General features: G+C 42.5%; 1 protein-coding gene across 3 annotated transcripts in view; it reads right to left on the bottom strand.

Moving 5' to 3' along the window:
* The window catches only part of FBN1 (fibrillin 1), a 298816-nt gene that overhangs the window by 124539 nt on the left and 147684 nt on the right, over positions 1-26593 (bottom strand). For all 3 annotated transcript variants that reach the window (XM_049898546.1, XM_049898545.1, XM_049898544.1), the window contains exons 8-12: positions 24665-24790; positions 12032-12157; positions 5720-5878; positions 1694-1870; positions 760-900 (exon numbers count right to left, since the gene is read on the bottom strand). In XM_049898546.1, the coding sequence (XP_049754503.1) occupies positions 760-900; positions 1694-1870; positions 5720-5878; positions 12032-12157; positions 24665-24790 (729 nt within the window). The remainder of the gene's footprint in view (positions 1-759; positions 901-1693; positions 1871-5719; positions 5879-12031; positions 12158-24664; positions 24791-26593) is intronic.

The following is a 26593-nucleotide window of genomic DNA, read 5'->3' as shown; positions in this document are numbered from 1 at the left end:
CAATTTAAAGTCTCTCTTCAGATTTTAATGACTAACTAGAGAGAGTTGGTAAATTACCCACTTAAACCAGTAAAATGTACAAATTGTCATGATTTGGGGATATTTTTAATGCTTTCTTTCAATGGTCAGGCTTTTGGTAAAATGGCTTAAGTTGGAGGTACTATCAATGATTTGACCGTGTCTTACAACGAAAGTTAAAAGCCACTGTGGTACACAGAATAATGAACCCCATGGATGTTTTCGTCTTAATCCCCAGAACCAGTGACTATATTACATGGCAAAGGGAACTAAGGCTGCAGATGAAAGTCAGGCTGCTAATCAGCTGTCCTTGAAATGGAGTTTCTACTGGATTATACAGGCAGGCCCAGTGTGACCACAGGAGTACTTAAAAGAGGTAGATTAATTAGAAAAGAGAAGCAAAAAGTTAGGGTCATACATATGAAGGTGTATACTGTTAGCTTTTTAAGATGGAGAAAGGGGCCACCAGCCAAGAAATGCAGGTGGCCTCCAGAAGCTGGAAAAGACAAGAAAATGGGTTCCCCGATAGAGCCTCCAGAGGAATCCAGGCCTGCTGACACCTTGATTTTAGCCCGGTGAGTCCTGTGCTGGACTTTGAATCTACAGAACAGTAAGACAGTCAATTTGCATTGTTTTACACCTCTAAATTTGAGGTGATTCGTTACAGCAACGTCAGAAAACTAGCAGGGTCACGGCACAGAATTGCAACAGCTTCTCGTTGCCCACCTAGAGGTTACCTACCGATGCACTCCCCACGGAGGTCCAGCTGGAAGCCTTTGTTGCACTCACACCGGTAGCTCCCAGGAGTTGGAATGCAGCGCCCGTTTTGACAGAGATAGCGGAACAGCTGGCAGTAATCAGTGACATTGACTGGCAGCACCCCTAGAAGAATAACATTAAACTCCTTAAAATTATTTTCATCAGTACTTCATCTGGTAATAATGGAGGAGATGCTGAATAATAAAGGTAGGAGAACACTCTTGGACAGAGGTCATCTGGTGGCAATAGCGCATGTACTTCCACCCCTGCCGTCAGAGATCACAGGTGCGCTGTCATGCACTCAGAGTGGCTCTGTGCTCCAGTTCTAGCCTGCTCCTCTACCTGCTTCTCCCAGCCCCTGCCCTGCCTCACTCTTAAGCCTCCAGTTTGGAGAAATGACAAAGGCAATGAGTGATTGGGCTTGACCTGCAAAACTGCTGTGCAAGGTACGTAACACAAGGTTTGACAGTGAGATCTGTGACAGCAGTGGGAGTGCTTTGTTTTTCTGGATCTCACAAGTCTTCCACCTTTGATAGGGTGCAGTCTATCCACTTTTCTATCACTCCTTTAAGTGGAAAATACTTGTGTTTTCCCTCTCTGACAGGTTTCTCCTTACACAGATTCCGGCTTTCTCAGGTTTACTGTATTTACACCTTCTCTATTAATGCAGCCTGTGAATCAGATTTAAATCTCTCCTGTAACTCCCCCATAGTCGGCTCAAAACAACAGGTCATTCATCTTGGAGAACATGATAGCCTCCCATTTTTCTCTATGAAATAGGCAACTTAAGAAAGTTACAATATATTTGTAAACTGAAAATTTAATCTTACAACTAGTAAATGTCTTTTAAAGACTACAACAGCATAAATAACAATGAAAAAAGTTAATCTAACTACATGACTTTTTAAATTCTTACTTGGTGGTTCCCGAGATGGATACGGATATTCCACTGGTGGTCGAGGGATGGAAATCTGAGGTCCAGGAAAGCCAGGAGGAACGGGGTGGACTGGAGGAATGGGGCCAATGGGTGGGAGAGGATACTCTGGTCTCCCGGGAATTACTATAGGGACAGCGCACAGCTTGTTGAAATCCTCTGGAAAAACATAAGCACAACACAGCAGCTGAGCTATAGCTCATGTCACAGCCCCTTACTTCTTAAGAAAATCTTTGACAAAAACGGACCTTCAAACCATCATGCTGCACACTGACTCCCTTCATTATCCACACCCTGATTCAACCAGCTACCAACCCGAGGACTGCATATTAAGGTCGATTCCTACTTTTCACAATGCCAGGTCCTCACCAGAATACATTGTCTTTTAGGTTTGTGACATTTTTTTCTGGGCTCCCAAAAAGATGTTTTTAAACAGTCTCCAGGACCATTTTCATGTTTCCTAACTAATAGCCACATAAAGTAACCATATGAATTTTCTCTTGCCACAATGTGGATTATTTATCACTGTCACATGGTAATTCTCCCATAAACCTTCTATTCCAGTTCCTTCTATTAATAGAAATTAGACTAGTATATTTTTTTCACTGTGGGCTAAAATTTGGCTTATTCTAAGACACAGTAATGCTTCTTACTGAAATGCATTCATATTTCAACCTCATGGGACATTCTGCCAACCTACATGTGGCTAAAAATACCTGAAGGAGCCCCGGTAGCCCAATGGTTAAGTACTCAGCTGCTGAATGAAAGGTCAGTGGCTCACACCCACCAGTGGCTCTGTGAGACAAAGACGTGGTGATCTGCTCTCATCAATATCACAGCCCAGGAAGCCTTACGGGGGAGTTCTACTGTGTCATACAGGGTCGCTATGACTTGGAATCAACTCAACGGCACGTAACGACGACAACAAATATACTTGGCTACCGTGTACCCTGTTGTTACTCCCCGCTCCATTTCTAAAACTTCTCTGATCATATTTGATATTTCAGCTCAGGTTAATGTTATCTTGTTAACTTCTATTACCACATTTTAATTATGATTTACGTGGAATTTCAACCCAAGGAGATTGTGTAGCACTTGACTGTCTGTGGAAAAGGATTATATATTGTTTATGCTTCCCTGACATTGTATGCCACTATCCCTCTTCTCAAACCCCAGTGATCCTTCCTATACAGTTATCATCTGGACAGGCCACGTCCATCATTTCCTGAGTATCTGCTTTCCATCGAACTTCTAGTATTAGGGCTGAGCAGTCCCCCAAACCTGCCCTCATCCCCTCTCTTCTGTTCAAGTCCTCAACCCAGGGAGGGATCTACATCAATGCTGCTGACTCCTAAGTGAACATGTGACTAAATCCCACTCTCAGCCTAGCCCTGCCAATGGCACAGAAGGGGAATTCATTAACTATGCGTTGGAACTAACTGAATGACAACTATATTACAGGGATCACTTTGCTTCCAAGCATTAATTCAGCCTTTCTTTCTTAAGCCTTTTAGGATTTGTATAAAAGGAGTTGGACAGCCTATCCACGTTTCTGCTGATTAGGTGGGCATATTACTTTAAGCATGCCATTAAGCGTATCTTAGCCTCTCAAGGAAAGTGTGTATGTCAGACAGAGTCCTATACTCTTTCCTACTTTCTATGGCATCATAACTTTCCCACGACCCCTTTACATCCCAGATCAGCAATTTGGGGTTAATTTGATTCAGCTAATGTCTATCTTTTCTATCTAGACACCTCCTAACCCAGAAATGATACTTTTTTTTTTAAGAGTGAAAAGTTGACCAATCTAAGGTAATCCTTCCTGTACCATCGCGCTCCATAAGTTTCCCAGAGCTCTGTAGCTCTAGCATTGGAATATTTGAGCAAGCAAACACCTCCCTGCAAATCATTTTGTTCTGCCAGTCTGCTTTGCTCTGGGCCTATTTCAGGGCTGTGCATCTTTTGGTGGTACATACGGGAGAGCAAAACCTGCCAAGTCACGCAGGAGAGCCTGGCCTTACGCTCATCTGTCCCAAAGTAGGTCTTCCTGCAGTCCCCTAAACCTACCCTTGTCCCCTCTCTTCTGTTCAACTCCTCAGCCCAGGGAGGGATCTACATCAGTGCTGCTGACTCCTAAGTTAACACATGGATCCAAAAGGCGGTGCTCCCAGCATCCAGGCCACATGTCTCAGTAGAAAGTCACATGCTTCTGAACAGTGACCTGCTAAATTGTCCCCTAGTGAACTAAAGAGCATGGCTATGCTTTTAGGCCACAGACAGTGAGCCAATCAGCCAAAATATATGACTTTTTATATGTTAAAATATAACGAGAGATATATTGCTTCTTTAATACCCATATGTAATTCTCAGCAATAAACAGAAATTTCATAGCAACATCTCTGAGCAGTCTACAACCCATGACGACGGAAACACACGTTCTGTGAACATCGCACTCTATAAAGTATCACACAAATGATGCATTTATCCATCCCCACGTTTATTTTCTCTCCTAAAGTTCTCTGATTTAAATACACTTCCGAGGAATCAGATTAAGAGTGAGGTACAACCCCGGCTTTTGCTAAGCTCTGCGGAAGTGTATACAGCATGCAGAGGATGGGGACCCTAAAGAGATTTATCCGCTAGTAAAAAAGCAACACATGAACACCACAGTCACACAGCAGAGCAGCCTGCTATCTGTACCGCAGCAACAGTACCAACCACAGCCACTGGGGCACTGAGGACAAAGGCAGCATTTCTAGCTGTGGTCACCCCGGGATGTTCATGGATTAGGTGGTGTTTGAGCTGGTCCTTAATGGACAAGAAGGTATAGAACAGGCAAGAATGGCAGCGTAGAGAAGTGAGTAAGGACCTGAACCGGGAAGAAATTTTAAGAAGAAAGGGCACCTTGAGTTTAGAAATGCTCAGACTGGGTTCAAAGATAGCTTGATAACGCAGTTTAATTAGAACATAAAGTAGTAGGAAGAACAAGATTTAAAAGATGATCTGGGGTCATATTTGGGAACTCTAAATACTATGTTTAAGTAAAAAAAATAAAAACAGAAAAAAAAAAAAAAAACTAAACAAAACAAACAGTTGCCATCAATTCCAACTCACGGCGACCCCAAGGACGTCAGAGTAGAACTGCACTCCACAGGGTTTTCGGGAAGTAGCTCACCAGGCCTTTCCTCCGGGGCACTTCGAGGTGGACTTGAATCTCCAACTTTTTGATTAGCAGCTGAGCACATTAACCATTGGCACCACTTAGGGCCTTAAGTGGTAAAATTTTATTTGCAAGAAATGGTGTGACTTGGACCACTGGATACTCCCTGGGTTCATCCTGGGGAAAATTTCTGGACATCTCTCTGTACGTATTCCTCAGACATAATATTTTTAACTAAACGTCAGATGAGTTCTGCTTTGGGGAATATATGTGACAATTATGGGTTGGATGACATGAGACCAGTAAGGAGGCCCCTGCAATAGTCCAGACTTGAGAAAAGGATCTTTTCGACTAGGGAGCAGTAGTGGCAGAAATGAAGGGAATATGACAGATAAACGAGATCGTGTGAAGAAAAAACAAAAACAGGACTTGGCTACGAGGAAGAGGAAAGAGCTGGATGTTGGGGAGGCAGGAAATCTGTACTCAGATCACTCACCCGCAAGGCACTGGGAGAGGTGAGTTTTATTCTACTGAGCTTCTGAGAGCCATATGAAAGCCAAACGAAATACTTCAGAGTAAGAGGGAACATGTACTTCCTGAAAAGGTTGCTATTCAGTGGTAATAAGCAAGTGAAGTGAGAAGAAGAACTTGAAAATAGTATTATTCGTGTGGTTCTCTTCATTTTCCCTATTCATCATCCTGAGAAATGCCCTGAATGTCGCCTCTTACATTTTCTGAGACCTTATTCATTGTTGTGGGTCTCCCTGAGATCTCCATCCTACACGCTGCCGTCTGGGCTCGAGGGGGCTGGGGACGGGTACTCTGCGGGTAACTCGGAGGGCTCTTACCAGTCGCTCTGATGGGGCACATCTCAGGGGCGATGGCGGCCCCTGGAGACCAGCACCGGCCAAGGTCACAGCAGCACTGCATTTTGGTTATAGACTGCGGAAGCTGGCTAGAACAGCGACCATTTGCCAGAGCCGTGTAACAGTATCCTGGGCGAACATCTGAGGACAAAGAAACACAGGCACACACATCCGTGAGCTCAAACGCTTCCCAACACTGCCCGGCCCAGCACCTCCACCCCTCACACTCAGGCTGTGTCAGGATTAAAACTCACACCTCTGCCCCCTGGAAGGGAAGCTGCCCAGCAGCAGTGCTCGATCACAAATCCCTGGTCTCACACCTTTCGCCCCTGCACGCTGCTGTACCTGGTTGGAGTCCCAGATTCCAGATCCAAGGTGGGAAGGAATGATTAAAACCATATGTGCCGTAGGAAAAGAGAGACTAAGAAGATCACTGGCAGGGTCGGTGGATTATTCATAAAGACACACCACTACACTGTAAAGAGACTGCGTTGTCCTTGGTTTCAAACTGCTTCATTTGAGCCACTTCAGGCAAATATTTATATAAATCTATTCTAAAACAACATTAAGTCTGTGTTTTTTACATTTCTAAAAGATTTTTCTTATGTTTCTGTCTGAAACTGTGAGTCAAACTTGTGAGCTTTTTTTTAAGGAATGAGCCACTCTGCAGTCAGATCCGACACTTGTTAAGCAAGATTTCCTTTTGTTTTACAGCCCCAACAGATTTTATGAAGAGCTAATTATTTACAAGATGAAAATGTACACGATTCCAAGTTCTTAGTCCTATAGGATACAACATGTCTTGAAGAATTCTTTTTTTTTTGGCAGAAAGGTATCTTCTCAAAGCAACATGTAAGATACATTCTATATATCACTTTTATTGGGTTACGTCATGTCTGACTGTCATGACAACATCTGACCCATCGCTGTACTACTCTGGGCTACCGAGAGAGTCTGTGACACAGGAGAAAGCTCCTGCCTCCCGGGGGCGTTCGTGATATAAAGGAGGCAGGTGGCAAAGGACAGAACACGTTTCTCTACCTGATATATTCTGAGGTGCACCTCTCTTCAAGAAAAATCTCCCTCTACAGTTAGAATTAAAGTTCTGAAAAGTAAATAATAGTTTAAATATGCTTACTGTTTAAAAGAATATAGTTGTAAATCTTTTTGCAAAGTGAAGAATTTTTCTTTTTATTGTCAAAAATCCATCCCTCTGTTTCCTGTAAGTCTGAATGTTAAAGATCAAGTTTGCTCAGAGAAGCTAATACCTATATTGGTCTTTATCTACATCATTCCTGAGGATTTCCAATGAGCAACCATACGATAACCCAGTGTCACACCAAAGGAGCCGATGGTCCTCAGCTGTAATGTTCATTATCACTGGAATTCCTTTTTACTTGTTATAATGTTCACGGAATCTATTAAAGTATGAATATCCAATACTGTAATGTAATGGCTAAGAGCACAGATCCTAGAACCAGGACACCTGGGTTCTAATCCTGCCTCTGTCATGTCTGAGCTATATCAGCAGCCTCTCCGTGCCACGGTTTCTTCATTTGTAAAATGGGCATAATACTAGTCCCTTTCTTACTGGGCTATTTTGAGGATTAAATGAGGTATTTACAAAGCTTATAAAGAATAGTGGAAATCCTGGTGGTATAGTGGTTAAGAGCTACGGCTGCTAACCAAGAGGTGGGCTGTTCGAATCCACCAGGCACTCCTTGGGAACCCTATGGGTCAGTTCTACTCTGTCCTATAGGGTTGCTATGAGTCGGAATCGACTCAACGGCAACAGGCTTTTGTTTTGATAGACCAGTACCTGTCACATAGAAAGCTCTGTTTTAGCAATTGTCGTTACTGCTATGAATTTTAAGTATGAATAAAGAACAGTAGTCGTAACTATAAGAGAAAAAGAAAACAGAATTCTACATATCCCAAAACAGAAGCACACAAACAGGTCATGACGATTCTGTGCTTTGCACAAAATTGAATAGAATATTTTAAAACCAAAATATTGTTTACTTAATGTAAGTAACAGGGGCTGGGAATTTGTTTTCTTTTTAACCTTTTATTTACTAATCCATGTGAAACAATATACAAATGTACTTTTTAGCCAAGGAGTTAGAAAAGGATATAGCAGTTGATGATTTTAACCAACATGGCTAAAACTCTACCTTTCTACCAAAAAAAGAAAGAAGGAAAAGAAAAATGTATTGTATGTAATCAACCCATAATCAAATGCAAGATAAAAACAAGGTTAATTTAGAAATATTTAAGTTACTAGCACCAAGTGAAGATGGGTAAAGCAAACCTAAACAAACCGTAAAAGAAAATCACGGGTCAGCTCTCAAGGATACAAAGCTATTTCTGAAAGGTACTTAAAACCACTAGCAAGTATAAATGTGCTTTCCAAAAATTTTTTGTGATTCCAGTTCCTGGACCTCTGGTCAGACGAAAGTCTCAGAGAAGATGTAGTCCAGGTTTTTTTCCAGCCTGATCCAGAATGAACGGTCTGGAGAGGAGGTGAAAACAAAGCTGCTCTGGGAAGCCAAGGCCAATACCTCCCCCACGAAGAGGGTGGAGAAGTGGAAGTGACAGAACTTCCGACATTCGAATTTGCACTTCCTTCAAGCCACTAATCCTTTATATACTCAGGGATTAGTAAACGTTTCGTGCATCGAACTGAAAGGCTGTTATAAATGGGAAACCAAAAAATCCCAAATCCCCTGTCATCGAGTCGATTCGATTCTGACTCATAGCGACCCTATAGGATAGAGTAGAACTGCCCCATAGAGTTTCCAAGGAGTGCCTGGCAGATTCAAACTGCCGACCTCTTGGTTAGCAGCTGTAGCACTTAGCCAACCATGCCACCAGGGTTTCCTCCTATTGGTTAGATTTACTAATTCCAAACAACCAATTTACAAACCTTGGATTTGTTTGTAAGTTGGAGACTGTATTTTTTTATCAATAGGGATAATTTTGGGGGTCTCTGTGGTACAGTGGACTGAAACATACCAACAATCACAAAGACGGAGTAGGACGGGCAACATTCGTTGTCTTAGTCTTAAGGTTGCTGTGAGTCAGAGCCGAATCAGTGGCAACTACCAACAACAACGCAGTTTACCACAGCAAGAAACAGAAGTACCAGGGAAAGGAAGAAACTCCATTTGGATCATTTTATATAACAAGTTGCTAATTGTGGTTACCATAAAGGTCCAAGGAAGTAGAATCAGGGCTTGCCTAGGGGTATGGCAAGAAAGAGTTTGCTCATCCTGTGTTCATTTGGGAGGAAGCAATGGAAGGGGTTTGGTCTGTGGACTCCCACAGACCCTGGCTGGCAGCCCAGCTCCATCACTTGGATAACTGGACCATATATCAGCTATCTAACCTCTCTAAACCTCAGCTTCTTCCCATCTGAGGGTACTGCTGTGAACATTAATCGGGGAGTTTACGTAAGATACCTCACACACAGGAGGTGGTCCATACATCTTAGTTCCCTTCTTCCTTTCTTCCTTTGTAAAAAGTTAGTGTGAATATATATGGTAAAAAGAATTTCAAATATGTAAACTTTCTAATGCGTAAATGTGTTTTAATTATTTTGATGTAGCGTGGGGCTCTTTTTGAGGGTTAAAAAAAAATCTATTGTCTGGCCAGGAAAGAACTTCTAATCTACCTCTCCACCAAGTATATTCTCTGGAGGTCATGTGCTAACTGGGACAGCTTGGAAAGGAAAAGGAGCTTCATGAACTGCACTTGGCATTTTTTCACAGCAGTTCCAGTGTCTACGGAACAATTCCAGAAAATTAGCCAATCCTGGCACCTCCGTTGTTTCTATGGAAAATTTCAGATATGCTTCCCTCATTTAGCTGTACTTATTCAAATGTTAACTGTAAAAGACTGTCCTCAGTTTCTAGTATATGTGACCAAGTAAAAAGAAATTCAGAATTTCAAGTGCAATTCCGTTTTGATCTGAAATCTCTGGCCTGTAGTGAGGATGAGAAGCTGAATGTCTTTGAAAATACAGACCAGAAATAAACATCAAAAGGTAGCACTTGGCTTTCCCGAAGACTGTGTGTCACAGGCTTCCTAGACTTGCCCTAACAATATGCAGCCACTCATTCAGATATTCAACAAACACTTGAGTGCTGTTATGAAGTGAATCATGATCCCCCAAAATATGTGTTGAAATCCTAACCCCTGTACTTGTAAATATGGCCCTGTTTGGAAACAGGATTTTGCTTTTGTTAGGTATGTGAGGTCATACCTGAGTTGGGTGAATCGTAACCTAATCACTTTTTTTAAAAAATAATATTTTTACTGTGTTTTTAGTGAAAGTTTACACAGCAAGTTGGGTTCCCATTTAACAATTTCTATACATATATTCAGTGACATTGATTACATTTTTCACAATGTGTCAACACTCTCATTCCTTCCATTGTTCTGTCTCCATTAATCTAGCTTCCCTGCCTCCTCACTCCCCCACCTTCCACTCCCCCCAACTCCTGCTTACCTTCTCACCTTTGCTTTAGGTAAATTTTGATGTTTGGTCTCATATAAATGATTTTTAAAAAGAGCTCAGTACTCACTGGTGATATTGTTTATTTTATGATCCAATCTGTTGGCTGAACGTGACCTCCAGCGTGGTTTCCGTTCCACAGTATTGGGGGCTCTTCTAGTGTCTACGAGACCAGTAAGTCTGGCCTTTTTTAAAAACTTGAGTTTTGTTCTACATTTTTCTCCCATTCTATCCAGGACATCTATTGTGTCCCTGGTCAGAACAGTTGGTAGTGGTAGCTGGGTACCATCTAGTTTTTCTGGTCTCAGAAACCTAATCACTTCTGAGTTATAAAAAAGACAGAACAGACACAGAAACACACACAGGGGAAGATATCATATGAAGACAGACACACACAAGGTGAAAGTAGCTGCAACCCCAGGAGCGCCAAAGATTGTGGATAGCTACTAAAAGCTCGATAGACAAGAAAGGACCTCTCCTCATACCTATGCCCTAAATTTGGACTTCTAATCTCTGGAACTGTGAAAAAATAGATTTCTGTTCTTTAAAGCCACCCATTTGTGGTATTTCTGTAATGGCAGCATTAGGTAACTAAGAGAAGTGTCTACTTCACACGAGGAATTATGCTGAGAGCCACTGGGGGACACAAGGAATTGTTACTAGTTTCTATGGAGAGCTTTCAGCTTCATTAGGGAAATAAAACCTAGACACATGTAATGTTCCTCTAGGGCCACCTACGAGAAGCATGTGCTCAAGTAAGAGAGACACAGCTTCCAGGTAAGCTGACTTGGGTCATCTTTAAAGATATAGAACCTGAACAGAGCATGAAAGGCAGCTTGAGTTGAATCTTCTGAGTGGTGCACCATGCACAAGTAAAACATGAATGAATAAAAATGAACGGCACACCTGGGGCGAGAAACAGGGACTGTGCCAACAGGTTAGTGAGGCGCAGTGGGCTCAGACAGTGAAGGGCCTTAGTTACCAGGCTGTACACTCTAGAGCTTGAACGTTCTTCTAGAATACTGGACTTTGAAGGAATTCATAGCAATCACTAAATCCAGCAATTGTCAGCTCTATTTTTTAAACAACAGACCCCCTCATATAATTAGCATCTTACATGGAAGCCTAACATTCACATCTGATGACAGTGGAACTATCATACCTGGAGTGGGGCGGGGGGAGCAGGAGCCTTCTCACTGCTCTCTCCTCAACCCCAGCAGACCTGGAGGGCTTTGCAGCACCTGGGGGACCAGGGGACAGAGACTTAACACCATTAACTTCTGAATTCTAATGGAAAGCTACCAGAGGTTTTTGGGCAATAGTTATTTAATCAAAACACTATCTTAGGAAGATAAATCTGACAAATAGACTGCAGGGAAAGCAGGAAGCAGGGAGACCAATTAAGAGGTGATAGTGAAATTTCGGACCCAAATTAACAAAGGTCTTGGGAAATGACTGAAGGCGGGAGTAAAAAGAGAGCAATGTCTGGGTGACTTCCAGGTGTGACACTCATGTAAGCACAGTGTTCATTTACACACTAAGGATACATACAGGGTCTCCTGGAGTGTCCTACTTTTATGGGAGGCAAAAACCCCAAAACAAGATTGCAAGGTGCCTCCATTCTTGAGGAGAGGCTGAACTGTTTAACACTCGCATTTCCATGAGTGTACATTTTACTCAAGTGAGAAACACGTACCCCCTTAGCAGACACGTTAGAAAGACAGTCATGACGGAACTGATCCACACAAGCCACGCGTGCTGTTTGTAATTAAACCTACCTATGCATCTGGTGCCATCGGGAGACGTGTAAAAGCCTGGGGGACACTTGCAAAAGTAACTGCTGACCGTGTTTGTGCATTCGCCGCCGTCACAGATTCCAGGAATAGTGCTGCATTCGTCAATATCTGCAACATAAGCCAGAATTTCAGTATTTGCAGGGCACGGTATCAGGCCATTCGTCATGACAAGGAATCAGATGCGGCGCTAGTCAGGTCACGTCCCAAAAAGCAGCCACCCTTACAGGATAAAAGCTGCACGCAGAACAGTCAATGCAAAGCCTGGGTGCTTCTCCTCTCAGCACAGATTTACTGAAGGGATTTACCAAACTCAAGAGATTACAGCAAAATGAAAGAATACCCCCCTTTAACACCAAAGACTGTGTGCCGTTGTTTCACAAAGTACCTCGCGTGCTAACATTCCAAATGCCATTTATTTAAAAGTCTGTTTCCCCCGTTCTAGATTTTGCATTTAAACTCCCTTTGTAATTACTCTGTATTCTGCAGCACTTCTTGATGTCTTTTCCACTTAATTTTCCGCAAAGCAGCTGCTGAAATCCTATCACCTGTCCCTCCTCCGGCTGCCATTGGCTCCAGCAGTTCCAGTTGTCCCAACCGGCGGTGACCGCATGTGTGTCAGACTAGAGCTGTGCTCTAGAGGGTTTTCGATGGCTGGTTTTTTGGAAGTAGATCACCAGGCCTCTCTTCTGAAGCACGTCTGGCTGCCCTCAAACCCACCAACCTTGGGCTTACAGGTGCCCGTTAAGGGCTTGCACCACCCAGGGCTCCAATCAACACGAGTCAAGAGATGTCTGATTGCTCGCAGCTGCGAAGGCAACACAGAAACGCTCACTTGGTGGGTAGCGAGCCGTTTTCACCATCATTGTATCTGGAAGCTAGCACTGTGTAAGAATTTGCTTTAGGAAGAAGGAGGAAAAAAATTTCCCCCAAATCAGCCTGGAGTGAAGAAACAGTAAAAAAATGGCAATTTTTTTGTTGACAACAGAGGTAATCATACACTTCTTTCCTTAAAATCATGCCATAGCTAAACTGATTCTAAGTAAAAGAAATCTCCGGCTTTCCAGTTTTTAGCAATAATTTGCTGAAGCAGGTGTCCGGTAATGCTAAAGAGGAATATTATGTGGAAAGCACTATATTTTCCAGTTGTTTTCAGGGTCACTGCGGGGATACCAGAGTCCCTGGGTGCTGCAAACAATTAACGCACTTGGCCACTAACTGAAAGGTTGGCAGTTTGAGTCCACCCAGAGGTGCCTTAGAAGAAAGGCTGGGCAATCTACTTCCCAAAAAATTAGCTATTGAAAGCCCTATTGCGCACATTTCTACTCTTACATACGTGCGGTCACCATGAGTGAGAGTCAACTCAATGGCAACCGGTTTACATGAATTTGTTCTTGTTGTTGTGTGTTGTCGAGTTGATTCAGACTCATAGCAAACCTAGAGGACAGAGTAGAACGGCCCCATAGGGTTTCCAAGGCTGTAATCTTCACGGAAGCAGACCACCATATCTGCTTCCTGTGGAGTGGCTGGTGAGTTTGAACTGCTGACCTTTCAGTTAGCAGCTGAGCGCCTAACCACTGTGCCACCAGGGCTACTTTTTACATGGATACCAAGCCGTGTATTAAGGGTGCCTGCTCCTTGGAGGGAAGAAGCTATGTAACACGGCAAGACTTCTCTAGGTAGCTCAGTTTTCCACTTCTATGCGTTCCCTGTCAGGTTGACCAGGACATTCAATCTTTCATTGTCTCACATTGCTACCATGTTTATCTAGTTATGTTGTAATTTTATTTGACCTTTTAATATCAACATTCTCATTAAAATAGAAATGAGCAGCACCAATCTTGAAAACACAATATAGCAACCAAAACCAAAAAAATGAAAAAGCATATTTTAGTATTTCAGATTAAAACTTTCAGTATAACCCTAGAAACAGAATAAGTAAGAACCAAGACTTCCATGTTAATAGAAACGCAGTATTTGAAACACTACTCCCAAAACGTTCATTATTTGTGCAATTATAAAACAGAAAATGATTAAAAGCAGAAAATGATTCAGGTATGAAACCAAATTCTTAAATTCTTTAGAGCTAGCTATACCTACTTGAAAAGAATGCCTGCTTAAGATGGCCAGTTAACACTCCTAAGTGTGGTACTGGGTTACTTATGTTTTGGCTATGCATAACCCAAAACCCAGTGCCGTCGATAGAATCTTTATTTTTTCACCAAAGGCTTCTTGTCAAGGAGAAAAGAAAAACTGTAGCACTCTTTTCTCCACAACAAACAAAAAACAAATCTCGTGTCAATGAAATCAGTGGCCACGCAGATGAATCACAGGGCCACCAAGTCGCACCATCTTTTTCCTTGATCGAGTCAGCTTGGCGGACCTCTTGTTAATATCTTATCCAACACAGGCAAACCCTGCTTTAAGCTAATCATGTATATGAAAAACTTTATGATTCTTCCTTGCAAAATACCTGTTAATGAATTTACTTTAAGTTTTGACTTAATATGACAAAAAAAAGTGTTTGTCATTCAAACTGTTCAGAAAGCATTCCCTATATAACTCAAGGCCGACCTGAAACTTGCCAAGCCTCCTTCTGAGTGTTTGATCTGACCTTGTGGTATGAGTGTTGACCAAGACTTGGCCAACCTGGGTGACCATCTTAAGGGGAGGGAGTGCCCACCTGGTGCTCTCAGTAGCACCTGAACTACCATTATGATGGATTTCTGTGGCTTGATGAATGAATTGCGGTAGACCCTGGGATGCACTACCACAGACTCCCCTTCAAGGAAGAACTTATCGCCCAAGCTGCTGGGAGTGCTGACAACAGACAACCTCTGGCTCTCAGTCCCTTCAGGGACCACCTCCACTGAAGAGGACCACCTAGCCTTCCCAGAAAGCCATATCCAATGACTGACTGAGGAGGAGATATAATGGCCTGGGCAATTCGACCCACGGAGGGACAACTCTGAAGAGCCACTCCAAATCCCCAGATCCCTGTGAGGTCGTGGAGGCTGTTTTGGGGCTGTATCACAGCTTTCCTTCTCTGTCTGCATGTTCTTACATACCCCTTCTCTCTCACAGGTATTGATCTCAAGAATACCCGCTAATAAGCACCATGAATGCTACGAGGTCAACCCTCAGGCCTGAGTTCACTGCTTTCCTCTAAGGAAGAGGAAAAAGTCCCTTAGGACAAACCCGAGCACTTCCTTCAGGGGGAGGTTTTTCAAGTGCCAGACTCAAACATCGACAACTGTCGATAAACATGGCACGGGGAAGGCAAGAGAGGACGCTAGGAACTTCCTGCTGAGGCTAAAGTTAGCTAAGGGTGCCAGGACTCTCTATGGCCTCATCTCGAAGACCAGCGGGGCTTTCTACACTGACTTAGGGAGAGGTGAGGTTTGACCCAAGCCTCCCAGGAGTATTACAATGGCCAGGCTGGCATGTTGGAACTCTGAGAGGCTCAAAGCCTAAGAATGAGAACATTTCTGCTTCAGTCTAAGTACTGCTCTTAATTTATAAAACAAAATGGAGTGTAAGTGGATCAGATTCAAATATCTTCTGACTCAGGTTCACTCTGTTAGTCAAAAAGGCAGCAGCAATACTGTTTACACGCAGTTTAACCTCTTTAGAAGCAAAATCACCATTCTTCTATTCTAGGCTAGAGGCTAAACCAAACAATATTTCACTGCTTATATCAGAGTCAGCGTTAACATAAACAGCATTGTCCCTGTGAAGTTCTGTAACGGTAAAAATGCATATTCTATTCCGACAGATATAAATTTCACCGCAGTGAGTAAAAGACAGAGAAAAGCCAACAAAAGCAACTAGGTTCTGGAGCTGGCATAACATCTGAAGGCGTATCCTAAGAGAGTTCTTTAACACTGATCCCTCTGTATTTACCCAATTACTCTCCAACTTTCAACAAACAAACAAATATATCGAGAGGCCTGCAGGATTGGATAAGGTGCCCTGGTGATACAAACAGTTAAGCGCTCCACCGCTAACCAAAAGGTCACTTGCTCAAACCCACCCAGCAGCTCCACAGGAGAGAAGACCTGGCATTTTGCTCCCGTAAAGATTACAGCTCAGGAAGCCCTGTGAGACAGTTCTACTCTGTCACATGAGGTCCCTATGGGTTGAAATTGACTCAATGGCACCTAACAACAACAACAGGATTGGATAGCCTTGTTTAAGATACAGGAATGTATTAACTATATCTCAAAGGTATTAAGAGGAAGGTACCTTTCTCAAAATGTCCCTAAAATTTGGTGTTTGGACCATGCAATGCCTATCAAAGATTATGTGAGGAGACACGGTCTGTTAAAATCCTTTCTTGTCCTGTTAATATAAACAACAGCTAACCTTATTAGCCTCTTAACATACATCAATATCCAAAGAGGTTATTTAAATGGTAGCATCTATCAGAAGAAGTTATCTTGAAAACACAACTGACTTTGGCAGGACAGGGAGCATCTTCTTTCACATGCCGCATAGGTTAGACGTGGGCCCTTTGCTGAGGTAACAACAGCAGCAGCAGTAATAAGGACAGCTGACATGTGTGAGTGCCAGGTGTTGTCTAGATGCTCTATGTCTATTGTCTCCTGTAATCCTCACAGTATAGGCATGATCCCGGGACCCAATTTTTATACCTCTGGTGCCCAGGCATAACTCTTGAATTCCACTGAGGCCTTCTGAAAACCAATATAAGTAAAACTCAAAACAAAGAGATTTATCAATTATAAATCCCCCAAAAGACCAAACTCACTGCCAGTAAGTCAATGCTGACTCATGGTGGCCCTATGAGCTACAGAGTAGAATTATTCCCTAGGGTTTTCTTGGCTATAATCTTTACAGAAGCAGATCGCTAGGCCTTTCTTCTGCAGCATAGCTGGGTGGGTTCAAGCCGCCAACTTTAAAGTTAGTAGTAGATTCCAAACCATTTTAAGTTAGTAGTAGATCCCAAACCATTTTAAGTTAGTAGTAGATTCCAAACCATTTTAAGTTAGTAGTAGAGTCCAAACCATTTTAAGTTCCCCACCTCGGTGCCATCGAGTCAATTCCGGCTCATAGCAACCCTGTAAGTTAGTAGAGTCCAAACCACTTGTACTACTCAGGAATCACACAAAGGGATGTGAAACCCAAGTCTCCAATTGGCAAGTGTTGGGGGGAGGGGGAGAGGAAGAGATGACATAACCTTGCTTGCTGAAAGTGAAGGGGACTTGAAGCACTTACTGATGAACATCAAAGACCACAGCCTTCGTACGGATTGCACCTCAACATAAAGAAAACAAAAATTCTCACAACTGGACCAATGAACAACACCATGATAAACAGAGAAAAGACTGAAGTTGTCAAGGACTTATTTTACCTGAATCCACAACCAATGCCTATGGAAGCAGCAGTCAAGAAATCAAATGACATATTGCACTGGGCAAATCTGCTGCAGAAGGCCTCTTTAAAGTGTTGAAAAGCAAAGATGTCACTTTGAGGACTAAGGTGTTCCTGACTCAAGCCATGGTGTTTTCAATCGCCTCATATGCATGTGAAAGCTGCACAATCAATAAGGAAGACTGAAGAAGAACTGATGCCTTTGAATTGTGGTGTTGGAGAAGAATATTGAATACACCATGGGCTTCCAGAAGAACAAACAAATCTGTCTTGGCACAAGTACAACCAGAATGTTCCTCAGAAGCAAGGATGGCCAGACTGAGTCCCACATACTTTGGACATGTTATCAGGAGGGATCTGTCCCTGGAGAGTAACATTATGCTTGGTAAAGTAGAGGATCAGTGAAAAAGAGGAAGACCCTCAATGAGATGGACTGACACAGTGGCTGCAACAATGGACTCAAACATAGCAATAACCATGAGGATGGCGAAGGACTTGGCAGTGTTTTGTTCTCTTGCACATAGGGTCGCTATGAGTCGGAACTGACTCACCAGCACTTAACAACAACAAGAAGCATGCCTTCAAAACCAAATAGGCCAGGAAATACATCCCAGTCCACATCTCCCTAATTTTCACACAGAAGGCCAAATTGAGCTAGGCCAACTTGTTAAATTTGAAGCAGTTTATTTCATGACTTCAGATTCCCCTTAATGGCTCCTCCTCAATGGCACACCCTTTTCCCTTCAGGGGTCTAATGCCTTTCTGCGTTCCTGAACCACCTGGTTTCTTAGCCCCACTGCTTGATAACGAGGAAAGCGAGAGCTCTCATTTCATCACCAGGGTGTGGTGAAATGTTCCTGATAGTAAACCAATTAACCAGTTGCCGTGGACTCATGGTGGCCCCACGTGTGTCAGAGCAGAACCGTGCTCCACAGGGTTTTCAATGGTTGTGATCTTTTGGAAGTAGGTCTTTCTTCCAAGGTGCTTCTGGGTGAACTCAAACCTCCAACTTTTTGGTTAGTAGATGAGCGCAATAGCCCTTTGCACCACCCAGGGACTCCCTGATAGTAAAAGGCCACAATATACTCTTTGAAATACATTCATACTAATTTATTATTTTTCCAGACCCTTAACATTATGTGCTTATCCCTTTTTAATAGAATTTCAGGAATCCAAAGTGAGAGAATTTGAGGAAGGTGGCTTTCTCAGAGTTTCTATAAGTCAGTCTGTACCAAATGCCAGCCATAAGAATAAATCTGGCCTGGCTACAACCGAAGACTGCCCTGACAGTGAACACAACAGAGAACCCCTGAGGAAGCAGGAGAGCAGTGGGATACAGACCCTGAATTCTCATAAAAAGACCAGACTTAATGGTCTGACTGAGACTAGAAGTACCCCGGTGGTCATGGTCCCCAGGCCTTCTGTTAGCCCAAGACAGGAACCATTCCCAAAGCCAACTCTTCAGACAGCGATTGGACTGGACAATGGGATAGAAAATGACACTGGTGAAGAATGAGCTTCTTGGATCAAGTAGACACATGAGACTATGTTGGCATCTCCTGTCTGGAGGAGAGATGAGAGGGCATAGGGGGTCAGAAGCTGGCTGAATGGACACAAAAAGAGAGAGTGGAGGGAAGGAGTGTGCTGTCTCATTAAGGTGAGAGCAATTAGGAGTATATAGCAAAGCGTATATAAATTTTTGCACCAGAGACTGGCTTGATTTGTAAACTTTCACTTACAGCACAATAAAAAAATAAATAAATCTGTTTGGGAGACCTGGTAGGGACTGAGTCTTGACTGGGAAGAGCTATTTCTGTGTTCTGGACACCTCCTTGTGGCAGGACAGGAGAGACAGAGTTACTGGGAAGAAGCCGTTTCGTGGTAGTTGTTCATGGCCTCGCTGACTTCTTGCTGGGACCTTGAAGAGACAAAGTAATAGGTCCCCTTCTCTCCCTATTTGCTGCCCCCACCCTTTGTACTTGAACTTCCATCTCATCCTCATCTCGTCAGTTCTCTCTGGGCATTCTTCCCATCCCTAGGCCACCTTCCCATCCTGGGGCTCCTCTAGCAGAAGGGTAAGAAGGAGCACGGAGGACAGCTTGCTCTCCTCAGTCCTGGGGCAGGGATCACTGGGGAAACTCTGCCACCCAGAAGCTCAATCCAAGGTCGTGACTTCTACTATGAATGAGCGATAGGGGAAAACAGTTAACCTGATACTGTCTAGATTACTAAGAAAGTGAGAAAAAAAAAAAAACTAAAACTGTGGCAGCTGTTTAAAAGTAATATGTGACACGACTGATTAGGAATGCCAGGGAAGCCTGTGGGATTAACTTTGTTGACTATAAACACTAAATTCAGTGTAAAATGTATGACTTGACTAAAAAGTAAACAAGCTGATTCTTCAAATCATGTATATACACACACACAAAATCAGTCATATTATTTTACAGTTACACAATGAATGAATGCCAGGTTCCATGGTTCATAGCTTGAAAATAATTAGAAATGTAAAGATGGAGTCTGGGTTGTGGAACTGGAAAGAACCCAAGATTTCACCTTGTTCAATTCATTTGAAAGTTGAAGTAACTCAGAGATGGTAACTGGCTTGTCCAAGATCACACAAAGGATTACCGACATTACGAGGGCTAGGGTCAAAAAAAAAAAAAGAAAAACCAGTTGACGTCAATTCTGACTCCTGGTGACCCCAGGTGCGTCAGAGCAGAACCACACTCCGTATGGACCAGGGCCAGGTCTACCTCTTCCCAGCCCAGTACTCTTTTGCCTACAACGCAGAGTTTCCTGTTCAACCAACTCTGTAGGGAGTGTGCCCATGGCCTGCAAGCAGCTAGAAAGGATGGTGCCCCAGCGGTGGCAATGGGTTAAGTATCCCGAGGCATTCTTCTTGGTGCCTGTCTGAGAGGACAAGAGCTCCTAATACCAAGTAGCCTTTAGATAAATGCACCATTATTCTGGAAAGGGCAAGGACTGAAGTTCTTGGCTCACGTATCAGGGAAGTCATGGAGTTAAGAGCGACATCTTTAAAAAAGGCATTTGCATCATGTAGTCTATTATAGTTATTAAAGGCTGGGCTGGTGACAACCTAAATCCCAGAATATTAGTGGTTAATTAGGAATCCAAAGGATTTCTTACAGAAATAAAACCTAATCCTTTAATTACACTTCTTTATTTCTTCCCTTCCTCCCACAGTAACCTATGCAAATACAGACTTGGTTTTCCAGAGGAGAAGGCTCCCATATCCTTTAGGTGCGTACACTCTACCGCTGTAGGCAAGTCAGCAACTGAGGCGGGCATGAACACCCTCCCCCTTCTTTTCAAGTCATGGCTATAAATCTCAACCTTTTTCTTCCTAAATTTACAAAAAATTAATAATTGTTATGTAATCAGTTTAGCTTGTTAATTTGCATTTCAAGTGTACCTAAATTGTATGCATTTATTTAAAACTTGGTACATGACTTTTTTTTTTTTAAGTTTTGGGGTAAGGAAGGGAGAACTCTGCAAAAGGAAGTTATCATGAAATCATTTTGAATAAATCTCACATCTGAGGCTAGCATCTTATAAATTTGTTAAAAGCACCCTGATTGAATTGTTTTGCTCTGTTTTAGTAGTGTGGCCTTGTAGGGACTCAATGTCTTCTCCAAGTTGAGAGGGAGATACGTTAGAAAGCCACTGAAATCAATGCAAAAGTGCCAGAACAATTTCCGCCCAGGCACAGAATCCCACTGCAGCCTGACCGTCTTCCTGGAGCACCTACAGTCTCCTGATGCCTTGAGCGGGTTTGGGTTAGATTTTCTGGGGTTCCCTTTATTGACCACCCGGCGACCACTCTGTCCCCAGAGATGTGCCATCCCATAGTGAGTGCTGCAACCGAGGGAGGCAGGCGAGCTGACAGAGGGCACCCCGCTCCCCAAGAGTTCTCAGAGGACGCTCTGACGGCTTTCCTACTGAGGCAGGTCAACAACGCCCGCACCAGCCTCTGGGCCAGAGTACACGTAGTACTAACAGGATGTTTTCTTCCAATGTCAATTTTGCATAGAAAAAAAAAAGAAGAAGAAGAAGGGAAAAAACCCATCATCTGAATTTAGTGTAACACTAGATGGCAAAGGAAAAAAACAGTCTGGCCAAAAGTATTTTGTTTTATCTTGCTACTGACTTCAAAATGCAGCTAACAAAAAAAAAAAAAACAAAATTGTGGAAAAGAATTAAGTAATTGTATCTCAGACTGAATTTTGGTCCATTGAGTACTCCACCATAATAGGTTTATTAGCATTGATAAAAGAATCTGAGATTGAGCCCTGCCTTCTGTCTCTTCACATCCATAGAAAGTAATCCTTCCTGGTTGATATTAACTGACAAGTGTGAGCAAAAAGCAAGAGAAGCAGGAAAATAATTCTAGTCCATGCTGAAAGCTGTCATAATTCCAAAATGAAACCCAGACCAGACAAATCATATGGTGCATACCGCCCTAAATCTTGAAGATAAATGTGTCTCTTGATGCTGAATATATTAAACTGAGGAAATCTAAAAAAGTAAGACACAACCTTTTGTTGATATGGATTTTGTATGTGATAAATGTAATAGCTTATTAAGTTAATGTCATAAAAATATATGCGTGGCAATACCGGAAAATCTAAACATATATTTTAAATATTTCCAAACACTGGGAAATATGGTTGTTAATCAAACAGAGGTAGGAAAAAACACAATGTAATATAATACAAAGCGCATTAGAGTGTGCGGCAAAAGATGTGAATATTAGCATTCTCTGAATGACCTCAGACAGGGCACTTAACATACTCCAGACACAGCTCCTTAACTGACAGCGTGAAAGGGCGGAGCTAGGTGGGGTTCTTTGCCCTTTCAGTATGAACATTCTCTGCTTCTAATAAAGCCCAGTGCCATCGAGTCGATTCCGACTCATAGCTGCCCCACAGAGTTCCCAAGGAGCGCCAGGTGGATTCGAACTGCTGACCCTTTGGTTAGCAGCCGTAGCACTTAACCACTACGCCACCAGGGTCTTACAACTCCTAAAGTACTTTGGCTTATACAAAGTTGGAGCCCTAGCAGCCTAGTGGTTAAGAGTTTGGCTGCTAACAAAAAAGGTTGGCAGTTTGAATCCCCCAGCCTCTCCTTGGGGCAGTTCTACTCTGTCCTATGAGTCAGGGTCAACTTGACAACAAGGTTTTTTTTTTTTTGTTTGTTTGTTTTTTAATAGAGAGTCAACTTTATTACTCTCACAACATATAATGTTTTTAAGAGCCCTATTTCTTCAGAATGAATTAAAGTAGTTATCACAGCTACCTCAAATTACTGCTTAGAACGTGTTCAAGAACACAATATCAATTATAAATTCTATAATGATTAATAACCTAAAAAGAACTCTGACCCATAAGGGTAATTCTATCAGAGTTAGGGTCTTCAGTTTCAGGGGAAGGAGATCCTGTACTTCCTATATGTCATTTAAGAGACCCTGGTGGTGCAGTGGTTAAGAGCTATGGCTACTAACCAAAAGGTTGGCAGTTCGAATCTACCAGGCGCTCCTTGGAAACTCTACGGGGCAGTTCTACTCCATCCTATAGGGTTGCCATGAGTTGGAATCGACTGGAGGGCAGCAGGTTTTGGTTTACATGTATTAATTTCACTTCAAATTTCAAGCTATCTTGTGCTTAAATGATACACCACAGTGACCAGCCAAGAAGGATCAGGTATCCAAGCCTAGGAGAATGACCGAAGAGGAATGATTCCTCATCACCAGAGTCTAGAAATAAAAAGCAACCACTGTTTTCAACAAAAATGCGTTCACTTAAATGAAACCTCAGACCACACCCAGTAGAGTGAGTAGTCTGAGGGAAGCTTCCTCTTCTGAGCTTGTCAGAGAGGCAGCCCTGAGCATGCTGTCACATTATTGTCAGGTATCACCACTCCCAATATACATGCATTCACCAAAGAAAAGAGAGGTCAATACTGCCTGTTTATTTCCTGCACTTTCCCTCTCATGAAGAAATTAGTTATTGTACAGGCAGTCCCCGGATTACAAACAAGTTCCGTTCCTGAGTCTGTCTTTAAGCTGAATTCGTACGTAAATTAGAACCGTTAGGTATGCTTTGTATCTAGCATCAAATACTTGTCTTAGTCTATAGTATATACTGTGCATTTCTACACATGAAAAACATTAAAGAAACACTTCCAGACACACTAAAACACCTTTGACATAATAATATAATAATATAATAATAATAATGTGTTGATGCACGCCACAAAGTAGTACCCATCTGTTATTAAGAACCACTGCATCTGCCTGAAATTTTCAATGTAACAGACTTTTTGGAGGTTGGTTCATAACTCTGGGTTGTATGTAAATCAGGTGTTCGTAACCTGGGGACTGCCTGTACTTTGGAAGTCAGGCCTTTTTCTGGCAAACAGCAATAGTGGCGAATATGAACCCATCCTCTGTACACACACTGTGGGAAGCTCAATCGATAAATTAAGTGCAAATATAAAAACTGACCTCAAGTTATCTTCGGGCTTGATTAACATTAAAGGGTGGTGGCCTGGTGGTTAAGAGCTCAGCTGCTAACCAAAAGGTCGGCAGTTCAAATCCACCAGCTGCTCCTTGGAAACCCTATGGGGCAGTTCTACTCTGTCCTATAGGGTCACCATAAGTCAGAGTCGATGACAGCAACAAATTTGGGGTTTGTTTTTTGTTTTTTTGGTTATTTGCTAGAAATATATTATCCCCCAGTAAAGAAATTCCAAAACTTGCACTAAGAACATAAATATAAGAGATAATAGATCTCGCCAAACAAAAATCCAACATTTCAGCAAGAAAAAGCAGCAGAAGATACATCATTCTGAAGGATATCTAATGATCAAATTTCAGTTCATGTCTCTAAAACTATGCAAAAACATGCATCTTGATCATTTTAAACCAAATATTGCTTGAAAATATTTCATGTTCTAACATTTAATTTGATTCAGATGTACCTCTTATAAAAGTGGAAAAAGCTGCAGGGTTCTTGTGTGGTGCAACACACAAAGGCATATTATTCCTGGTGAGAGTATTATACTTAAACATTCATGGACATAACAAAGACAGAAGGACTCAGGGACAATTGGCAAACAAGTTTGTTACTGATGCTGCGTTTTGCCTGCCTCCCCTCATCCCTTCCCCCCGCCCCCCACTTCACTGCAAAGTATGAGATCTCTTACCTTCACATTTTTGTGACACTTCATTAAATTTGTGTCCAGCAGGGCATTTGCACTCAAAAGACCCAACAGTATTAATGCAATTTCCTCCTTGACAGAGCCCAGGGATGGCCTGGCATTCATCCACATCTGTCAGATTTCAAGAAAGAGAGATTTATATAAAATTCATTGCAGAAGACAAGATGACAGTTTGTCCACACTCACGTAAATATATTCATATCAGTGCGTTATATTTCCATCATAATATTTGGAACATGATGAGAGAAACTATTTCTCACAATCACATTATGTAACGTATGTATTATATTTATGCATATTTATAGTTATATAATATAAATTATTTGATTAACACAGCTTAGTCAATAATTTTCTATAAGAAGTCAAAACTATTCTTTATTTTCCCACCTCCCATCTTCCCCCATGTAGAGGAGAATATTTTCTGGGTTTTTATTACATACTCTGCAAAGTTACAAGGACACAATGGCAAAAGGATGACTACTTACTGCCTTGTTTTTTATCTCCAGATTGACAATAACTCAGTAGAGTTATTCAAGAAATCTTGAGGATCAAAATGCTACACATTTCTACAAGAAAGCTGTCTTTAAGAGTTGTACAGAGTGGTTCAGTAAAAACAGAATTTACTTAAAGAAGATCACTCAGACTATTTAAACCAGTGAATGTTTCTCAACAAACAAAATAGAAAATGTCCATCTTACGTTCTGTAGAATTGCCTTGAGTGGTAAAAATTAACCAAAAGAGAAAATTAGGCCAAGAAGTGAGAGCTGTCCCCAGGCCAGTGTGCAATCTCAGCTGCAGATTCCCTTGCTGCCAGAGCAGCCGCCAAAGGGAACGTTTTCAGAGGGAAGTCAGATCCTATCCCTCCCAGCTCAAAACTCAAGTCCTTGTAAGCCCTAGTAGGTTCCACATGACCCATCTACTCTCTGGCCTCATCCCCTAACATCCTCCCTCACTCTGTTCTACCCTACTAGCTTCCTTGCTATCCCTCCAATACGTCCAGCATGCACCTGTCTTAGGCCTTTGTAGCGGTTGCTCTCTCTGCCTGGACTCTTCTTCATCCATATAGCTACATGGATGATCCATTTTGACCTGTCCTTCAGGTTTCTTCTCCAAAGACACTTGGGCGACAGGACCCTTCCCTACCCAGCCTGACAGCAGCACCCAGCCCCTGGAACCCACCATTCTTCTTACCCTGTTTTTCCTCCCATATGACTAATCACCAACTAAAGAGCCCTGGTGGTACAATAGTTAAGCACCCAGCTGTTAACCAAAAGGTTGGCAGTTTCTTGGGAGAAAGACCTGGGGATCTGCTCCAGTGAAGGTTATAGCCTAGAAAACTCTACAGGGCAGTTCTACTCTGTCACATGGGGTCACTAAGAGTCAAAATCAACTCAACAGCACCTAACAAAACTACAATCGCCAAGTGGCCTATTATATATTTGTGTTTTTGTTTTGTTTTATGCATTAATTGTCTTCAGTATAAGCTTCCAGAGAGCAGGGACTTGTCTGTTTTGTTCACCGCTGTGTCCCTGGCACCTAAGGACTCTCTGTGGTCCTAGGTGCAACCCTAAATATTAAGCCTCCAGAACAAAATGAGGGCTTTCCAAAACCAAAAAAACCAAACCCACTGCCGTCGAGTCGATTCCGATTCATAGCGACCCTATAGGACAGAGTAGAACTGCCCCACAGAGTTTCCAAGGAGCGCCTGGCGGATCTGAACTGCAGAGCTCTTGGTTGGCAACCGTAGCACTTAACCACTATGCCACCAGGGTTTCCTAGGGCATTCCAGGCTCATTATATTCAGCTAGAAAAGTACACGCAGAGTTTCTCCATTTCTTCACTGACAGCACACAAAAGTCTGATTCAGTAAAGACCCCCCAGAAGACAGCCTAACTTTTCTCTACTGCAGGTATT

Source organism: Elephas maximus, chromosome 10, assembly GCF_024166365.1.
Source record: "Elephas maximus indicus isolate mEleMax1 chromosome 10, mEleMax1 primary haplotype, whole genome shotgun sequence".
Classification (NCBI taxonomy): Eukaryota; Metazoa; Chordata; class Mammalia; order Proboscidea; family Elephantidae; genus Elephas; species Elephas maximus.
This window is presented reverse-complemented; position numbering and strand designations above follow the sequence as displayed.